Below are 19,252 nucleotides of genomic sequence, written 5' to 3' on the forward strand. Positions count from 1 at the left end.
AGAGCACCTCTTCACAACTATTTTATGAATAAATACTGTGTTCACAAACTAGGGGTAGCCTGAACTTCAGTTTCCTCAAAGCCACGGTGTGAGGTAGGGTAGGGTAGGTTTCCTTGAGACACCAGTTTCACAGGTGAGATGATTAAGGCTCCGAAAAGTAAAGCAAGACAATGCTCACACTGCAAATGAGCAAGAGTTGGGACCATGATTCAAGTATGGGAATCCTGCACCCATCCCGGGTGGACTCCACTGAGATATCTTTCAGAGAATGTTTCCTGACCACAAGGGTTGAGAAAGCACCCCAGGGCCTGGGAGTGAGTGAGAGAGACCCAGCAAATAACTTCCCTGGGGATTAGGTTTTTAGCAGTCCTTGTGGTCCAGTTAGGTAGAACCCTGACTGGTGCCATTGGGTGGGACAGGCTGACCCCCTGGGCTGCTGCCAGCCTTTCCATGTGCTGAATTCCCACAGGGATATGCTCTGCTTTCTGTGGTCTTTCTGTGATGGGCAGCAGCTGCAGGATAAAGCTGATGTGACGTATGTTTGTTGGCTTCTTCAGCACGGGCCAACTAGATGTAGCAATTTGACAAAACAGCCAGGGTTTTCAGACTGATTTGCTGGGATCCAGCAGCATCTGGAGGAAACAGGCAGTCGATAAGGAGTTGAGGGCCAGGTGAGGTGGGGTTTAGACACCCCACCACAACCCCTTCTGTTCCCAAACCTCCATGATAGAAGTTGCTTCCTTCTGCTAACCATTTCTTTTTCTTTTTTTTTTTTTTTTTAAGATTTTATTTATTTATTCTAGAGAGACACAGAAAGAGGCAGAGACACAGGCAGAGGGGGAAACAGGCTCCATGCAGGGAGCCCGATGTGGGACTCGATCCCAGGGCCCCCGGATCATGACCTGGGCTGAAGGCAGACGCTCAACTGCTGAGCCACCCAGGTGTCCCTGCTAACCATTTCTTTCCAGTGGGTACCTTCCTCATCCAGAACAGAACTATTCTGGGAAATTTTAGTTCTTTTCTCTCTCTTTAGGCCGCCCCACTTGTGCCCACACCTTCCTTTCCTTTATCAGGGAGAGTGTAAAGTTGAGCTGTTGCCCTCACACAATTCTGGTCACATTGCTAAACTGTTTCCCACACTTTTAATGAGAATCCTTAAAAAAAAATTTTTTTTTTTCCAATTGGCCTGGCATTCCATTGTTCCTGGGTTTCACCTTTATCATCTCCATCTTTATAATTTTTTTTTACCATGTTATTTTCTTTCTCTGTTATTAGCTCAGCATTTCCATGATGTCACCACTCCTCAAGTTTTCTGTCTTGTTTTTCTCAGTTTCAGTTTCTAATTCTTGGTTTCAGCCTGATAATGAAATGTACAAACAGAATTGCAGTGGGATGGTTGTTCTTCCTACACGCACCATGACGGCCGGGCTCGTGAGGGATGGAGTGTCCAGTGGGGAGCTCTCTGGAACACTCGGCGTTGGACGAGCCAGTGGAAGGCCAGGGGGCAGGCCATTTGTGATAAGGAGTAAGCAGTCAAGAAAAGGATGGCCAGGGACAGCTAGAGGGCTAGCTTACAGCGCAGCCAAGTGCCCAGGTGGGGGGTTAGTAAATATTTTCCGCTAATGAAGATGTGCTGATATAGTTGAGCCTGGTGGACAGAATGCCTGGGGGAGCTTTAACAGCCTTCCAATATGTGGGAAGGAAATTCTTTGCTGAAAGGACAGAGAGGAGTACAAATCCCACAGTTGCAACATATCTTTAGCTCCAGCTCCTCCGCTGGCCTCTCTGCCTCTCTCTCACTTCCAGAGTGAGCCCCAAAGTGGTTGTGGGGTGTTGGCTCCCTTGCTTCTTGGCCGGTGCCTGCCTGCCTGCGAGTGTAGGCCTCTTCCCTAGATCCCTCTATCCTAGTTACGCTGCTGTAGATGAGATCACGCTCCCAGCTTTGAGCCACATTTGCTGGGATCAGAAATTGAAAGCAGGGTCTGACTGCGCACTCTATTCATCCCAGGGTTTGGCTCTAGGTCTTAGTATAACCGAGAAGAAAAACTTAAAGGATTTCTCCCTTCCTTTTCTTTCCAGTACTCCTCAGGGTTAATGTTCTCTCCCTCCCACACTCTTCATAATACTCAGGTAGCCTTTGGTCATTAGGCTCTGGTGGGTTTGAGCCTTGTTGGTTGGGTTATTGGTCCGAGAATTTTCCCCTGGCATTCTCAGCTCTTCTAGCCAGTCAGAATTTTCCTAAACTGAGGCTGTTTCCTCAGAGATGTAGCTTGGCATGCACGGTATTTATTAGCAGTAGGGGCAAGGAGCATCCGGCAGTGGTCCAGACAACATCTATTGTGAGCCTCAAATGGCTGACATTGACTGGTCCATCCTGAAATATCCGGATAGCTAGGTATCAGGCGTGGTGGCAGGTGCTGAGAGAAGGTGACCTCTGGTGGTCACTGGATTAATGTAGTAATCTCAGGTAGTGAGTTAGTAGGTGTGTGTGTGTGTGTGTGTGTGTGTGTGTGTGTGTAAGGATTTACGTGTATAGTATTCTTTCAGCATTTGCATGATGGATTTATAAGAATTTCATTTCTATGGCTATTCTTTCCTAGACCTTTTTCCTCTGGGTCTTTCATATCTCCTCAAACTTTAAATATTAGAGGGCCCCAAGATCCAATCAAAACATTTCTCTGAAAAAAAAAAAAAAAACACAAAAACATTTCTGTTTACTTCTGACTTTAGGTGATTTTATAGATATTCATGGCTTAAAAATCATCAATTGGTTGAAATTTCCCACATTTATGTTCCCAGCTCTCTCACCCTTCAAGGGGCAGACTCTTATTTGATGTGCACAGTGTCTAGGAAACATTGCTAACTTAAGATGGCCCAAACAGGGATCTTTGTCCTACCCGTCCCCCAAATCCAGTCTTTTCCAGCCAGCACGTAAGCCACATTGTTCCATTTTCCCAGGCCATCAGCCAAGGGATTTTTGATTCCTCTTTCTCTTACACCCTGTATTCAACCTATTAGCAAATCTTGACAGCAAAACCTTGAAAACATATCTAAGAATTTCTGACTGCCTCCATGACCACTTTTGGTACTGAAGCATATACCATCAACTAGTGCCCATTTAAAAGTATATATATCCAGTTTTTTCAGTTATTTATGTAAAACCTCCTGGTGGCTTCTCATCTCACTTGCAACATAGTATGAAGTATAATGGTGGTCTGCAAGACCCTCCATGATGTGGCTCCTGATACTGCCTCTGGCCCCCTCTTCTGGTGCATCCCCCCACCCCTCACTATGCCCCAGTCTCACTCCTGGGCGCCCAGCACAGATGATACCCAACACCCTCTCAACAAGGGTGTTTGTGTTTATTTTTTTCTGTGCCTGGAACACACTTATCAAATATATTACCGGTTCTCATCCCCTCACTCCAGTCTCAGAGCACATGTTTCCTTATTAGAGGATCAGAAAGATTTGGGGGAGGAGTGGGACAAAGATCCCTGTTGGGCCATCTTAAGTTGGAGATGCTTCCTAGACATCTATGTGCACATTCGAATAGGAGTCTTCCCTTAAAGGGTGAGAGAGCTGGAACATAAATTTCCCATAAATGTGGGAAATTTCAGCCAATTGATGGTTATATGAATATCTATAAAATCACCTAGGGTAAGAATGTAAACAGAGGAAACGTCCTGATTGGACGTCCCCAATCAGGACGTCCCCAATACACATTGTCATTCTGTGCCCTCGTCCCACTTCATTTTCTCCGAAGTCCTCATCAGTGCCTGTTATCACATGACTATTTGTTTCCTGTAGGTCTCCCAACTAGAATATCAGCCATGTGAGGATGTAGAACCTGATGTTCATGCTGTACCCTCAGGGCCTGAGACACGCTGGCCCAGTCAGTGCTTACCTGTTAGATAAATGAGTATGTGCTATTTGTGTTTAATTTTTTGATTCAATAATTTGAAAATCCAACTAATTCCAATTGCCAAAATTAAATCATGAAATTTCATTTCTACTCTAAATTCTGCTCTCTCTCTATAATGATGACTTGCCTTTGTTATAGCTCACATTACTTTGCACATCAAGTCTGATGGTGGGGAAATTGTACAATGATATTAAAAGATGAAAAGCTGTTTTCAGTGAGCAAAACATAATCAAAGTAAAATACATAATTATAAGCAATAATAATTATAAAACAAGGTTTTTCCTATAGAAAACTATTTTTAAAAATAGCTATTACTACTCATACTTCATAGCATGGTAATGATCAGTTTTGGAATATAAATTAAAACTCAACATTATTTGATACATTACCTAAGACATTTTATAGATGCAAGACCAGCAAAAGCGTGTTAAATCTTAAAATTTCAGAGAGCAAGGAAAATGTGGCACAAAATATTTTCCCATGGTATACATAAAACAAACTGTTGCACTGCTTACCATGCTGAGCCATGTCTCTGTGCCTAAGTTGGAGTGCACTGGAATGTTCTCCTTGAAGGAGATTCCTTTTGTGGGTTGTCACATCCCAAGGTGCTGACATATAGAGGTCAAATTCTGTCTCAGTGAGATAATTGTATCATAGAACTTTTTAAAGTCTCATTCGGTGGCCCACATAGTAGCTAAGGAACCAAGATGAGTTGGGTGATCTCAGGGAGTTTGTGGCAGTGAGATTTGGTCAAAACTGACCTTTCCCTCCTCTGAACTTAAGAATAGCACCGTGTGCCACTCATGTTGCAACACAGGAGGTGCTTTTGCCGTGTTTATGCTCTGGCCCCTCTCCCTCTTGGATTGTAAGCTCTTCTAGGGCAGAAGATGTATCTGATTCATATTTTCTATTCCCAGCAAAACATGGCACAGTGCCTGGCCGGCAGCAGGGGCTCAAAAAATATTTGCTAAACAGATTCATGGATTTTTAGTCAGATAGATTTGAATTCCACGCTGCAAATGTTTAACCTGCAGAAAAATCCAAGTTTAGAGCCAACATGTCACGTCACATTTCCTAAAGGCCATTTGTTTTCTGTTGACACTTTTGTCTTATTTTAGATGTTAAAGATTTCCAGAAGCTGTTTCATGGTGAAACTTTTAAAAACCAATTATTAAGGGTAATAATCATGATTGACCTTTTCTTTTTAAAAATGGGGCACATGTTGTGAACCCCTTTAGCAGCAAGTTTATGTAAGTGATAGTTTGTGGGTAACTAGTCACTTTCTTTATAACGCCTTAATCAAACGTGGATTATATGTAAAATTTGCGTTTGTTGATTGTTTAATGAATTTGAAAATGAAAGCTAGTGGATTAAAATTGCATTCTAAGCCTATGAAATAAATCTGTGGTTTCTCCAGTTCCTTCTGACATCTGCATGTGGCCCTTGGGAAAGCCTTGGTGAAGAGAACATGCTGCTAATGGCCCCAGTGAATGAGTCAGACCAACCCTAGCTCCCAAGATTGTCTTCATATGGGAATGCTGTCTGCATCCCACGTTCCAGCCGGCTAGAGGGCCCCTGCTTCCCTTTGCTGCCCTGCCTGATGTTCCTCGGGCTAACCGGACACCCTCTGTAGTCAGTATTGATGTGAAGGCGACCAGGGAGCAGGGATCTTTCCAGCACCTGATGCATCACAGCCCTTGCCGTTATCGTTATCCGGAGGCAGGACGGTAGGAACCAGCTCTAAAGCCTGCCACCCCAGGGGTCCCTTTGAAAGCCTCTGTGATTGCTGGTGGTCGGGGTCAATTGTGCAGATGTCTTTAAAAGTATCTCACTAGTGACCAGAAAGTTACTATGTCAAGATGACAGATGGACTGTGAGCAGCCCCTCCGCCCTGCCTCTTCCCTGTGATGTCAGCTCCATTTACTTGTCAAGAGCAGGTATTTTTGTAGCTCCCAACAGCGCACGGGCTTTCATGGGCAACCTGTGAAAACGCTTCTGTTCTGTTCTCTGAAAAATCTGCTCAGTGGCTTGTCATTGACCCACAGGAGTGAGGGGCGTTTGAGGACCTGGTGAGTCCCACCCACTGTGGGTGACACAGCAAGCGGCATGTGCTCACGAGGGAGACACCTTTCAGGGCATGCAGACGAGGGTTGCCACCACCAGTCACCCAGACAGGACCCTAGTGGAGTCCAAGACACTCCATTTCCATATTTCGGACGTCTTCATTCTTGGCAGAGAATCACCTGTGTGCACGATCAAAAGAGTTCCTTGAGTTCTCAGCCGCTCTGTATGGCCAGGGAGACCACCTCTGATACGGCAGTGGCTCAGAGTCAGGTCTCTAACTCTTCTTTCTGGACATGATACTGCAATTTTCCTAGGGGAGTTGCTTGCTCCAATTTTATTATTATCTGGAATTCCTTCACCTTCACTCCTCAGCCTCTCCAGTCCCCCTGCCAAACTGGTAGGGGGTCTCCATGCTGTACCCCACAGTGTAGGAAGCCAGCTTCTCCCTCTGCGTCATAGGTCTTGCTGGTGGTTGGAGTTGGGCTCCCATCATCTGGACAGTAAAAGAACTCACCAGAAACGCATACAAATGTTCATAGAATTTTCTCTCCCCTTTCCTTTTTGTTTTCTTTTCGGGTGGAGGATGAGCGGATTCCTTATTCTTCATGTGCCAAAGGGCGCACAGCATTGTGAAAAAAATCAGAGGTGTTGGGAGGGCAGCTGGACCACCCGTGTGTGAGGCTGTGCTGCTTTGCAGGACTCCATCCCCTCTCGGCCCCTGGTCAGGAGAGTCGGTGGACATTCACCCTGTAGCATTGGCTCCATCCCACGTCCCAGCTGTTTGATTCCCTTTGGGTTGGGGAGGGGAGAGGAGTGGGCTTGAGAATTGGGGCAAAATAAAGAAAGGATGCCCACGTGTACTCCTCTCAGTTCACACACCTGGCTCCTGTTCCCTGGCAGCAGGGGGCCCGGCTCACCTTCTGGTTTTCTGTTCTGCTTCTGGGAGCCCGAGTTGTCAGAGGCGCGTGCGTGACAGGGTCCAACGTGCTAAGTCACTGGCTGCTTTGTGTTCTGTCCATTACAGTTACATGAATGTGGTGCTGCCAGCAGACCCCTTGCTTATACGATGTACAGTGTAATAAAAACCAGGCAGTGCTACTTTCTTTGGGCTACTATTTTTATTTGGTGGTTATTTCTTTTGTGTCCTGCCATCTCTAATGTTTTGGTTCTATTTCAAAATATGATTAAACAGAATGAGGAGCTGTTTGACACTGCCCTGTTTTAAATCAGAGTTGTACTTGAGTAGCCGGGGCATTCTAATGGCCTGTGTTTCTTTGTTCTGAGAGTTCCTTGAAAAGGCACAAAAAAAAAAAAAAAAAAAAAAAGCCAGACCTAAATCCTTAAACGGCATAGGACCCGAAACAATCCCTTCCAACAACCGAAAGCCCATTAAAAAAGAATTGAAATGTTAGGTAAGTTAAATATAAAAAGGCCTCCTTATTAATCCCCCGTTGCTTCTACTGGCACGTGTCATATTTTCAAGGTACAATATCAGGAGAGCACTGTCATTTAGTGATGTATTAGGGCCATATATCATCAGAACATCGTCTTTGTAGAGGATGTGGGTACTAAAAGACACGATTCTGGCCAGACGGAACAGCAGGGGGTCTTACTTCTTTTCTTCACCCCCCCCCACCGCCCCTCCTGCCATTTTCTTTAATCTCCCTCTGTTTTGTGTTGCAGAGAAGTGAATTTCTTCATGGGATATGACTTGTTGCAAAATAATCGGGGGGCCCCAGTGGGCTTCATAAAGTCTTTTAAATGGCTGAGCTTCAAGAGCAGCTTTGTTCAGAGTTTGCACTGTTAGCTGGGCCGGGGAGGGCCGCCTTTGCCAGGGTCCAGGTCTCTGGGGGAAAGGCTTGCTGAGCCTAGACGGGAGGAAGAAAGAATAACACCCCCAGATGTAGTGCAATGAATTGTGTGATGTCCTTGCAAGATGCTTTCCCATTAAGGCTCCAAAAATATGTTCTTGCAAGGTATTTTTACCTTGAGACCCCAAATGGATGGCCTCCGGAGGCTGCCAGCCTCCCGGGAGGGGAGAAGCACCCTCCTGCTCAAATCTAGGAAGAATTGAGAGGACCTGGAGGCTTCTGATCCAGGTTCTGATCTGTCTTGGAAATGACCGGGCCTTCGGAGACTGAGGCTTGTTCTGAGTTTTGAGCCAAAGACTTAATCTGTCTATCTTAAAATGCACTATTTTTACTCGTGTGTTCCAAATGAAACCATAAACCACTACGGTTTATAATGGTCTGAAAATGGGGAGTGCTCAACATAGGCAAACATTTAGATTCCTAGCGACGAGGAAGAGACGGCTCATCTTCTTAGGCTCTAAACCAAGCTATGCGGCAGAGTGATGAGATCACCACCTCTGGTATCAGGGAGTCCTGCCGTTGAGTCTCTGCCCTGACTAGCGAGGTGTAAACCTGGGTGAGCCATTAACATTCTCTGCAACTCAGATTTCTTTCTTTTTTTAAAAAATTATTTATTTATTCATGAGAGACACAGAGACAGAGAGAGGCAGAGACACAGGCAGAGGGAGAAGCAGGCTCCATGCAGGGAGCCCGACGTGGGACTTGATCCCGGTCTCCAGAATCACACCCTGGGCTGAAGGTGGCACTAAACCGCTGAGCTACCCGGGCTGCCCTGCACCTCAGATTTCTCATGCACAAAATAGGGATAAATCGGTACTTTCCTGACACTGTTGCAAGGGTTATAAGGGACACAGCACACAAACCAGGTTCAGCATAGCCTGGCAAATAACAGATTTCTATAAATGCAAAGTGCTGTTATTCTTAATAGTTCAGCAACCTGCTCCGACAACTATATGCCACTTCATTGTTGGTTAGCAATGGATCAGTTCTCTTGCTTTGGCTATGGAAGGGATTTGCAAAAGTGGTGGAGGTTGGGGGGTTCAGAAAGATCTGGAAATGCTCATTTACATTAAAAGCAAGGACCATTGACACCTGCCATCTTTCCTACAGACCTTAGACACCTCCCACTTCTTGTACCTGCCTTAGGACCTCATTAGATTGGGGAAGAAAAGAGGTCTTGGGAAACCATTCTCGTGGCCGGGAAGTTTGAGTCATTTCCCCTACCAAACACCCCTTCCTCACCTTAGGAATGGTTTTGTTATTTTTTTCCCCTTTTCTCTCCATTTTTTTTTTCTACTTTCATTGAACTGAGAGTTATGGTTCAGCCTCATCTTATATACTAAGGCTTTGTAGTGGACCAAACTGCCTTTTATTTTTTTTTTCTTCCAGCTCATTCTATGTAAGAATTATGGGGAAGTCAATTGTATGATCAGTAATAAAGAACAAGCAAGTAAAAGCTTAATTAAAACAATAAATCATCAATCAAATTTAGTACTGCCACTGGCAACCACTGAACTATCTCAGTCCCCACCACCCTCCCAGTGATTATTTTCTTGAAGATTAAGAACAGATTTTGTCCAAAGGAGACAGGCTGGAGCAGGTACAAACTTGTGTTGTCTTCTCTATGAGTGTTCATACTCACTTGCAAAGGATTTCCCCTGACCGTATGTTCCAGAGAGAAAATCACTGTACTTTATGTCCCATTTATCAAAGTCACTGACAAGCAATGGAACCTGCCCCTTTTGTCTTTTCTTTCAGTCTTTGCCTAAATCTCTGTGTTCTAGAACCGTGACATTTTGCAGTCAGGTCTGTTTGCCCAAGACTCAGTTCTGCCCTTGTATAGCACCTTTGAGAGGTTACCTTATAACAGGGCAGGAGACCTTGCATGTCTGACCCAGGAGGCCTCTTTCTGGAAAATTTCCAGACTGGCTCAGCTACATGCTAATCTATTCCTAAAATCTCAACAGTCGAATAGGAGCTAACCTAATTCTAATATGATACACCCATAAATTTTAATGCTGTGCCTTAGCAACTAACCTCCCTGGCTGGCCCCTTAATCCAGGCCTGGGAACCAGGTTCTGTTCCCAGGTCCACTGCTAGCTAGATCTTTGAGGGGCCTGACACTTAACTTTATTGTGTGCCATTCCCCCATCTGCGAATCTTAAGAAACCTGTGAGGATTAATGAAATAATGTCTGCAGAGCTCTTTAGAAGAAACGTGCTATGTAAACATGAAGTATTATTCTTCTGTTTATGAGAAGTTTTATAATATTGCCTAGGAGAAATTGTGACCTGCGTTCAAAAGCACCATAAAGTTCCCTTTGGCTCTTTCGGGGCTGGAATTGGGTTACAATGGGGAACTTCAAGGAAAAGTTGACCTCTTTGACTTCACGCATGGGGAGACTAGAAATTCCACAGAGAATGCATGTGCTGATGTCGGATCACCTTTCTCCTTGGGAAGCTTGACACAAGACATTTGTATTCCTAAAAAACAAATACCTCTGTGAGCAATCTCGAGACTCTCAACTAGGGAAACATCATTGTGTCTTCAAATAAATTCAAATAAATTCACTGATAAAAATAAATTGATGAAGAGTCACAATGTCCTATCTGTGCTCCCCGACCACGATGGCTTTTGAGTCAAAGTAAAATTCTCACTTGATGCCAGAAGTTACACAGCATTTTTTGCGTGACCTGCTAACGTCTGATGTCTGGTTTCCTCCAACACTGTAAAAGTTTCTGGAGACTAGAGGGGAAGCTTGTAGCATGATTTCTCGCTCCAACAGCACTGAATATTATGGTACATGTGCCAGGTCTTTGGTTCGGCTGCTCTAGAACTTAAACTGCTGAGCTCCTGTACTTCTCAGGGTTGTCATAATGGGCATCCATCCCCTGACAGTAGCTAATGATAAAGGGAACAGACTATGCAGAGCTAATATGGGTCCACCCCCAAGGATGTTTGCATTTTGGTGGGCGGATTCTTGAAGGCAACACAAGCTATAAGCCCCTCCCCAAATAAGACTGCAGTGATGATATGAGAGTGGGGTGGGGGTGGGGTTTGCATATATGGAGGAGAACGGGAAAGCCTCCAGGGTTCCTAATTTAAGCAAGAGAGCACTGTCCCCTCTTCATCTCTATGATACTACCTGGCCTGTGGGCTTCATTGACATATTGAGTGTTGTTTATTTGGGCAGAAAGAAGTACGACAACTTCTCGGCCTTCTTGATCTTCTGGAAAACTTCGAATTTGGTCTGAATTTGCTAGTTTGCCAAACGACAGCTGTTTGCCTCCAAGGCAGGCTCTGCTTCCATAAGTGACAGGGATTGAGGGAAGATCATGCCATCTTCTAGAGGAAGAGACTCGTGTGGCCTGTCCCCTTCCTAACATGGCCGTGGGGTCTCGGCAGGCAGGGCACCAGATATTTTTGCTTTTTATTCTCATTTCAAGAGCTCTGCGATGCTCTTTCAGAGTCTAAAAATAGTTACCTGCCCACTGACATTTCTCCCTGGTCAGTCTCATCATATTAGCTGCTGTGTTTTTTTTTTTTTTTCCCTCTCCAGGTTTCTATTTCATTATTATTTTCAAAATATAAATGAAAGGTCAGGTAATACTCCATATTTCATAGTAGGATTGGTCCTGGAAGATTCTTAGAAAAAAAAATATATATATCTTCAAGATATTGGCTTGAAATAGGACAAAAGCATGTGAAAAACATCTTTTTTTCCCTAGTTGCAGAAAGCGAGCTGGGAAATCTCACGGTGGTGCCCTGCTCTCGTCTCTACCCCTCCGGCCCCCTTCAGTGAGAGATGGGGACCCTCCACACCACAGGCTGGAAGGGTGGGAGCCGCGCGCAGGTCTCACGTCCCGATGCTGGAGCCTGGGCGCTCTGTGCTGCCACCTAGCGGCGGGCCTCGGGCACAGCAAGCCGGCGGCCGGAATGCTGTTTGAACTTGGCCGTGGCTGAGGCTGTGGTTTGGCTCCCGTCCTTAGAGAGCTTTGTTGCCAGCCATGTAGACTTTTCCTTTTTTGCTCCCTATGCCCCTCCTTTTATTTTTGCATGTTGGCACTTCATTTCATGTGCCCCCAGAGGCTCTGTCTGGGGTCTTGATATGTTTGGGCTTTCAGAGAGGAGGCAATCATGCACACACCTTTGACAACAGGTAGATCATAGGCTGGCTGACCCTAGAAAGTGATAAACGCCGGGAGACAAGAGACTGAGAATGAAAAACGTTAAGGCTTATTACTCTTAGACACTGGTTAGGTCCTTTTTTTTTTTTTTTCTCCTCCAGTGCTTTGCTTTTTTTTTTTTTTTTTTAAGATTTTATTTATTTATTCATGAGAGACACACACAGAGAGAGAGAGAGGCAGACACAGGCAGAGGGAGAAGCAGGCTCCATGCAGGGAGCTTGATATGGGACTTGATCCCGGGTCTCCAGGATCACACCCTGGACTGAAGGCAGGCGCTCAACCGCTGAGCCACCCAGGGATCCCCTCCGGTGCTTCTCTACTACTATCTCTGCTGCATAGATTTGGGGGAGATTCAGACTCAAGCTGGAATCTCTAGAAAGTTCGTTCAAGGATGCCAGACTGGCTTTCAGAGGTATGACAGGCACAGCTACCTATCAGTATCCAAAATGGCATAACTATCCTCATTACCAGCAAACAGCTGGCATCTGTGGACCTTCCCAGGGTTGGTGATGACACAGCTCCGTGGGGGTTATTCTGCTCCATTCGAGAGCTCACGTCACACGTGCCAGACGGCAGGGAAGGCACCAGTCTCCCCTGAGGCCTCGGGGCCAGGACACTGTTCTGTTCCTGCCTGAGGGCCTGAGAAGTAGAAAAGTGCAGCATTTAAATAATTGCCTTTCAAGTCAGACAGACCTCTATTTGCATTCCAAATCTGCCTTTTCTGTGACCCGGGCAAGTTTCTTAACCTTGGTTCCCCATCTGTAAAATGGGGATAATGTGGATTTTTTTTTCTTTTTGAAATAATGTATGTAAAATTCTTAGCACAGAGCCTGGTATATAGAATGTGTTTGGTAAATATGAATTGGCACCAGAAAAGGTTTCTTGAGTGAAAAAGTGAACCAAATGAGCCATGGCCTTGCTTCAGAGCAAAGGACACTTGGCATGCAGCGGGGACGAGGAGGCCAGGGGGACAAGGAGGCCAGGAGGGATGGGCTCCTGCAGGCATGGCTTTGTGTGCCACTTCTCACCAGAGCCGCTGGCTGGAGCCTGGTGTTTTTGTCTCCTGGCAAAATCAGTGAAAGCGAAGCGAGTGGTCTTAATTAACCTGTGCTTAAATTTACTCTGTGGCTGCTGGACTCAATTAGGGAGACAGAGGAATCAGCCTCCTACCAGCAATTCTCTATAGTTTTTCTTACTTTCTTCGAGGGCCTGCGATTCTAAGCATATGCTTCATATCCATGCCAACCAGACACCGGGAAAATGATCAGATATGGCAGCTTGATAGAAAATATATATATATAAAAAAACTCCGAATGTTATTAGAAGGGGGGAAATCCCCCACTAAACTATAGCTAAAGTTTAGGTTTGGGGTGTGTGTGTGTGTGTGTGTGTGTGTGTGTGTGTACAAAAAAAAAATTCCAGATGTGAAGCTACAAACCATCTGGTTGGAATAACTTTTGTGCTGGACTGTAGTTACAAGCTATTTATTATGAATCTTGGGATCCTGTTATGGAATTTGACTGGCTCCCAGGTTTCTAACTTAGCAAAGAGTTCCTACGTTTAAGAAAGTGTGTGTCTTCGTATTGATCAGGCCCGGAGTTGTGGCTCACACCCTCTGTGACCGCCCTTCAAGCTCTGAACTCCCCACGGCTGAGGATTTCTCCCTTCAGAGAGGAGGTGCACTTGGGGATGGCCCTTCCCTGAAGCTGCAGCCAGGTCTGCATGAGCCGTGCTAACAGATGTTCTGCTTAGAAAGTGCCTTCACTTCGCAGACGTCTTGGGGGTGGAGGGAGTCGGTATCTAACCACGGCTTGCAGGAACTCTACTGTGCCAGATGAAGTCACTGTTAATAATGCCAAACAGCATAGATACCTGGTCACGGTTCACGATGACTTTAGTGGCAGTAGAAGGACACTATTAGTTTTTTTTAAAACAGACCTCTTTTAATTTGAATTGTGACCATACTATGTCTTAGGTTTGTGATTTAAGGAAAATGATGGGAATCGACTAAAGAGCGGTGCCTTGCGTGAGTGTTGGTTCCACCATCATTACGAAGGAGAGGGGGAGGAAGGAACTCTGGAGGGCTCGGAGCTGGGACACCTGGGTTCGGATTGTACACCTGCCACCACTGAGGGCCTGTGGACAGCTCCCGAACTCGCCTCAGGGTCACCGGGACCAAGAAGGCTCTCTGCGGAGTAGCGGGCCTCAGCCCTGGCTGCACACGGGAATTCCCTGGGGAGCTTGCGAAACCGTCTGGGCCTGGTCCTTAGGCTCAATCAGACCTGAGCTTCAGGGGGTGGGAGACAGTGCCAGTCTTTGTGAAGTACCACACTGGGGTCCAGATGTGCAGCTTAGGATGAGGACCACAGGGTCGTAGGAGTAAAGGTGGTTAGCCCCATGAGAGCCCTTCTCACGTAACAGACACCAAAAAGGGGGAGAAAGAGAGAATGGATTGCTCAGGTTTTATATCTTTTCTGAGCAGCAGTTTCCTTGTTTATAAACGGGGGAGAGTAATAATACTTATCTCACCGAATTTTAATAGGTAGGAAAGCCATGGCACCTGGCATACAGAAGAAAGTTACTGAAGCTCAAATCTTGTGAAGTTTGGTGACATGTATTTTCGGGGCGCATGTATCCAGCCTGTGTATAAACAGGCATATCCATCACGTTTGGATCTTCCCCGAGACATTTTAACAGCTAACTTTTCAGGACAAAACCGAAGATGCAAATACTCACCACACTTCATTAGCATAAGTGCTAATATAATGCAGCTGTCCCGTGGCTATAAAACACTGACGACTGTGTCTCTGCTTGGCATGGGGAATATTATTTTTTCTCTTACTGAGCTGATTCAATACTCAACTTTGTCATTATTTGAGTTGGAACTTTAGATTGCTGCATTTTAATGCACTCTACTATTAAGGATTGTTGGACGGCTGTGTGCAAATATTTTTGTTCTCACGATGCAGCCCTGGCCCAGGTAGCCCAATGGGCAAAATATGATTTACACAAATATTATCGTTTCTATAGTGTGTACGAAAAAGAAACCTTAGACCAGAGTGAGAGAAAGCCGTCTTCTCGGCATTCGGTTATCTAGGTTATGTTGGTTTCTAAAGAGGGGCCTTTTCATCCCCTCTCATGTACCCCTAATCTCAAAAGTCCTGTGTTTCTGGATGAATATTTCTGTTCCAGAGAGAGCAACATGCTTTCATGAGTGTTCTTGCCAAGATGAAGGCAAGATAGGAAGAGGGAGCCTAACAAAACCTCAGGCCTGTGTCTGGATTTGGGGGATTCTGTTTGGAGTTTCTTTCAAATGTCTCTTGTCTCTTTTTGCCTAGAACAAGGAAGTGACCTGTAAGAGAGAGAAGTGCCCAGTGCTGTCGAGAGACTGTGCCCTGGCCATCAAGCAGAGGGGAGCCTGTTGTGAGCAGTGCAAAGGTGATTTATGTCCTGGCCGCCTTCTCTCTGGCTGCTGCTTTGGGCATTTTTATTTCTCTTTTTCTCACCTTCCTCTTCACTCAGCTCTTGGCTGGGGTGCAAGTGGGTGTTGGGAGGGAAGCTGGTGTGTGTGTATGTGTGTGTGAATTTGGGGAGGTCGGTAGCCACGGGGGCTCTCCCAGTGGGGGAATGAAAGCACGGTGGACATCTGCATATTTGGTACTTTGTAAGGCAGGTTGCTGAAATGTGACAGAGAAGATGCAAACCTGATGCCTGTGTATGTTGGTATGCACATGCGCACAGCTTATTTTTATCAAGTTTGGACAGTTTTTCCAGGCTGCACGCTTGCCCTGCCTTATTCTGCCAGAGAGTCTGAATTAAGCCCGGATTTTATCATTCTGGCCCCTATTAGTTTCTTTCTTTCCTTCCAGATTGAATCAAAGTTCCTTCTCTTCTTGCCTTTGAACCTTTCTAAAATATCTTTGCCCTAACTTCATTTTCCACAGCCCTTCAGCACATGCTCTCTCTCTTGAACATGATGTTTCTCGTGTAGCCTCTTGGCCTTGGCTTGGGGCTCTCCTCCCCACCTGTTCAGATGCTGCCTGTACTCAAGACCTCCAGCCCTCATTCGTCCCTTCCCCTCTACAGTTCTGTGGCACACAGAAGTCCACAGAGATGCTTCAGTGATGTGTTTTTCCTCCTTCATTTACATTCAGTAAGTCATTAGTTCCTTGTGGTCCGGAGCCGGGTCATGTTCCAACATTGCCTAGTGTAGGTGTGGATAGTGCCTAACAGAGTGGGGCCCTCAGGAGGTGCTGTGAGCATCATAGCTCAGGATGTGGGCTGTGGAGTTCCACTGCCATGCCAGCATCCAGCCGTCCCGGGTTGCTGAATGTTCACCAAAGTTTGTGTCCTTGTGACCTTGTTTGGAAAGAGGGTCTCTGGAAGTGTAAATAGTTAAGTCATGCTGGATGTAGGTGGCCCCAAATCCAATATGACTAGTATCTTTATATCAAGAAGAGGAGACAGACACACAGAATTCAACCATATTTTGAGAGAGGCAGATGTAAATACCTGGGCCCTATCCCCTGGGACTCTGATTCAGTTGTTCTGGGGAGGGGGATAGGGATCTGTCTTTTTAAAAAGCTCCCAAGAGATTTAGTGTGCATTCTGGATGGAAAAGCCATTAACCTAGATTTTGACCTAGTACCAGGTGATTTGTATCCCCACAGAAGAATATACACTATTTTTTTTTTTGTTGAGGGTGGAGAGGCTTAAAGAACCATCAGAACACTCTACAGATACCAGGTCAACTAAGGCCCATTAAAAAAAATTTTTTTTTGGCTTGAAGTATAGTTGACACACAAAGTTACATTAGTTTGAGCTGCATAGCATAGTGGTTTGCCAACCTGTTTATTATGCTGTGTTCGCAAGTGTTCATCTCTCATCATACAAGTATACACTATTACGGTGCCATTGACTCTATCCCTTATGTGTGCCACTTATTTCCATTTCTTATTCATTCCAAATTCTCTAAAGCCCACTTTTAATGACAACCCATGGGTCCCAATATTGAACAAAGATCCTGTGAACTTTCCGAAGCACACTATTATATAAAATCCACATTCCAAGAATTAATGCCTAATTGTTTGTTGATAACCACAGTTATTGTAGTAAGTTATAATAATTGCTTGTTAAAAAATTAAAGACTAAAAAGGCAAAAGAAAACCCAACAGAGACAATGGTTAGAGTTATGCCACCACAAGCTGAGGAGCACCTGGAGTTACTAGGATGCAGGAGAAGGCAAGAAGGGGCTCTGCTCTAGAGCCTTCAGATGAAGTGTGGCCCTGCCAACACCCTGATTTTGGACTCCTGGTCTCCAGAGTTATGAGAGAATAAATGTCTGTTGTTTTAAGCCACCAAGCTTGTGGTGATTTATTATGGTAGCCCCAGGGAAGAGAATACATCAACATTTTTATTTGAGCAGGTGGAGACTTGGAATCTCTTGTGTCCCCCAGTTCACTCCTATGAGATGGGGATAATGATTGTGTTGGAGAGAATTGAATGAGAAAGTCCACTCAGAGTGCTTAGCACAGTGTCTGGTGTGTAAGTGTCTGGTTTGCATTTGTTAGTTAATGCAAACGTAGTAGGTGTTCTTTAAATACTTGTTGGGCTTGACTTTGAAAACATACCCTCTGAAGCCTTTCGGAGCAGGGCCAGGTAGGGTGGATAATATTTTTTCGGAGCCTTCTCAATAACCATTTACCTATCGCCTCCTTCCTATGAGTTGGGAATCCGATGTTTTACCCATGTGATTTCTGAGAGCTATCAATGCAAGGTCTGAAATGGTCATTTGTTAGGAATCTCCCAAGCAGATGGTCAGATAAAGTGATTCTAGGGAAAAACACATTAGCAAGCCAACTTATGTCCAAGTTACTGTAGTTTAACCTGAAAGAAGCTCCTCTTTTCATTCTTTCATTTTTAAACTGCTCATTTGCCATCTTCATCTTTTCAGTGATTAGCAAGGCTGCCTTGCCAATGAGAGGCCAGTTGGATACCATAGCATGGAAGCACCATGCATCAAGGGAGCATGCCCAAGGCTTTTGGTTCATTTCCCCATTAACTGTGTTGAAGAAGGGCATTTTCTGTTGCTGTAGCATGTGGCTGTCTTTTCTGATTGTCCTGCTATTTCCCATCATTCTTCCCTCTGATTATCCCAATCTTCCAAGCAAAAGGGATACCCAAGGCAAATCCACTTCCTGAGTGTTCTTTTTGAGCTTAAGAAGATAGCTTTTTCAAATTAAACTGGGCCCAAGAATAGACCAGGGAATTCAGCATTCTGATATCTCTTTCTGATAGTTGTATCAAACTTTTGGGGGGAGGTCAAAACCCCCAACCTCCCTTGAGGTGGTCCTTCATGAGGAAGACTCATGAATGCATCAGACTTCTCAAGCTCTGGTGGTTGATGTTGGAGTTACCTACTCCATTTTCTTTATTTCTACTCTATAACAGTATTTGTCTCCTGGATTTTAAGAGACACAATTGTATTTGCTATTAGCTACTGGCTTGTTTATGTTTTTCTGATCAGAAGAGTAACATATGCTCAGAGAAGAAGCTTTGAAAAATAGTCTAAACTGTGGGAAAGCAGAAAATAAATTACTCATAATCCTACTACCCAGAAGTTACACTTGTTAATATTTGGTGTATTTCTTTCCTCTGTAAAAGTGTTTATCTAGCTAATATCTTACTACTTATGTTGCATTAGTCAAAAAAAATTCCACTTAACCTCAGGGCATAATATCTTTTCAACTTATTTGGGACTATGGCCCTTGATGGGTGTATACGACTCTGTTGTGGGAAGGTATCACCATTCCCTGGGTCGTTCTCCATTTCTGGGTATTGAGGTCATGTCTTGGATTTTAGCATTGGGCAAGGTTAAAGACAAACAGTTGAAACCAAAGAGCAGGTACAGTGAAGTAAAAATTGGAAAGAGAGAATCAAGAGGAACATTACCCCAGTAGCAAGAAGATGTTAGTGTTAACCCACAGACCACTCTGGATTTCCAAAGGAATCTAGATGGACCACTCCTGAGCCCTTTTGTGCCTTTTCTTCACATGAAGAAAACAATAGCAAACCCTTAGCTGCAGCAGAGATTCAGAGACAGTAGCTGTGCTTCTCATAAGTCCTCTTCTAACCCGTGTCCTCCATGCCAACACTGGGGATTTTGACTTTTCTAACTCAAAGAGGATGATTCAGGGAGGAATCATATT

The 19,252-nt window shown here is 44.9% G+C and overlaps 1 protein-coding gene across 2 annotated transcripts in view; it reads left to right on the forward strand.

Annotated features, from left to right (window-relative positions):
* BMPER (BMP binding endothelial regulator) overlaps window positions 1-19,252 on the forward strand; it is a 244,690-nt gene that overhangs the window by 15,493 nt on the left and 209,945 nt on the right. For both annotated transcript variants that reach the window (XM_038557315.1, XM_038557314.1), the window contains exon 3: window positions 15,383-15,482. In XM_038557315.1, coding sequence (XP_038413243.1) covers window positions 15,383-15,482 — 100 coding nt within the window. The remainder of the gene's footprint in view (window positions 1-15,382; window positions 15,483-19,252) is intronic.

This window comes from Canis lupus, chromosome 14 (assembly GCF_011100685.1).
Source record: "Canis lupus familiaris isolate Mischka breed German Shepherd chromosome 14, alternate assembly UU_Cfam_GSD_1.0, whole genome shotgun sequence".
Classification (NCBI taxonomy): Eukaryota; Metazoa; Chordata; class Mammalia; order Carnivora; family Canidae; genus Canis; species Canis lupus.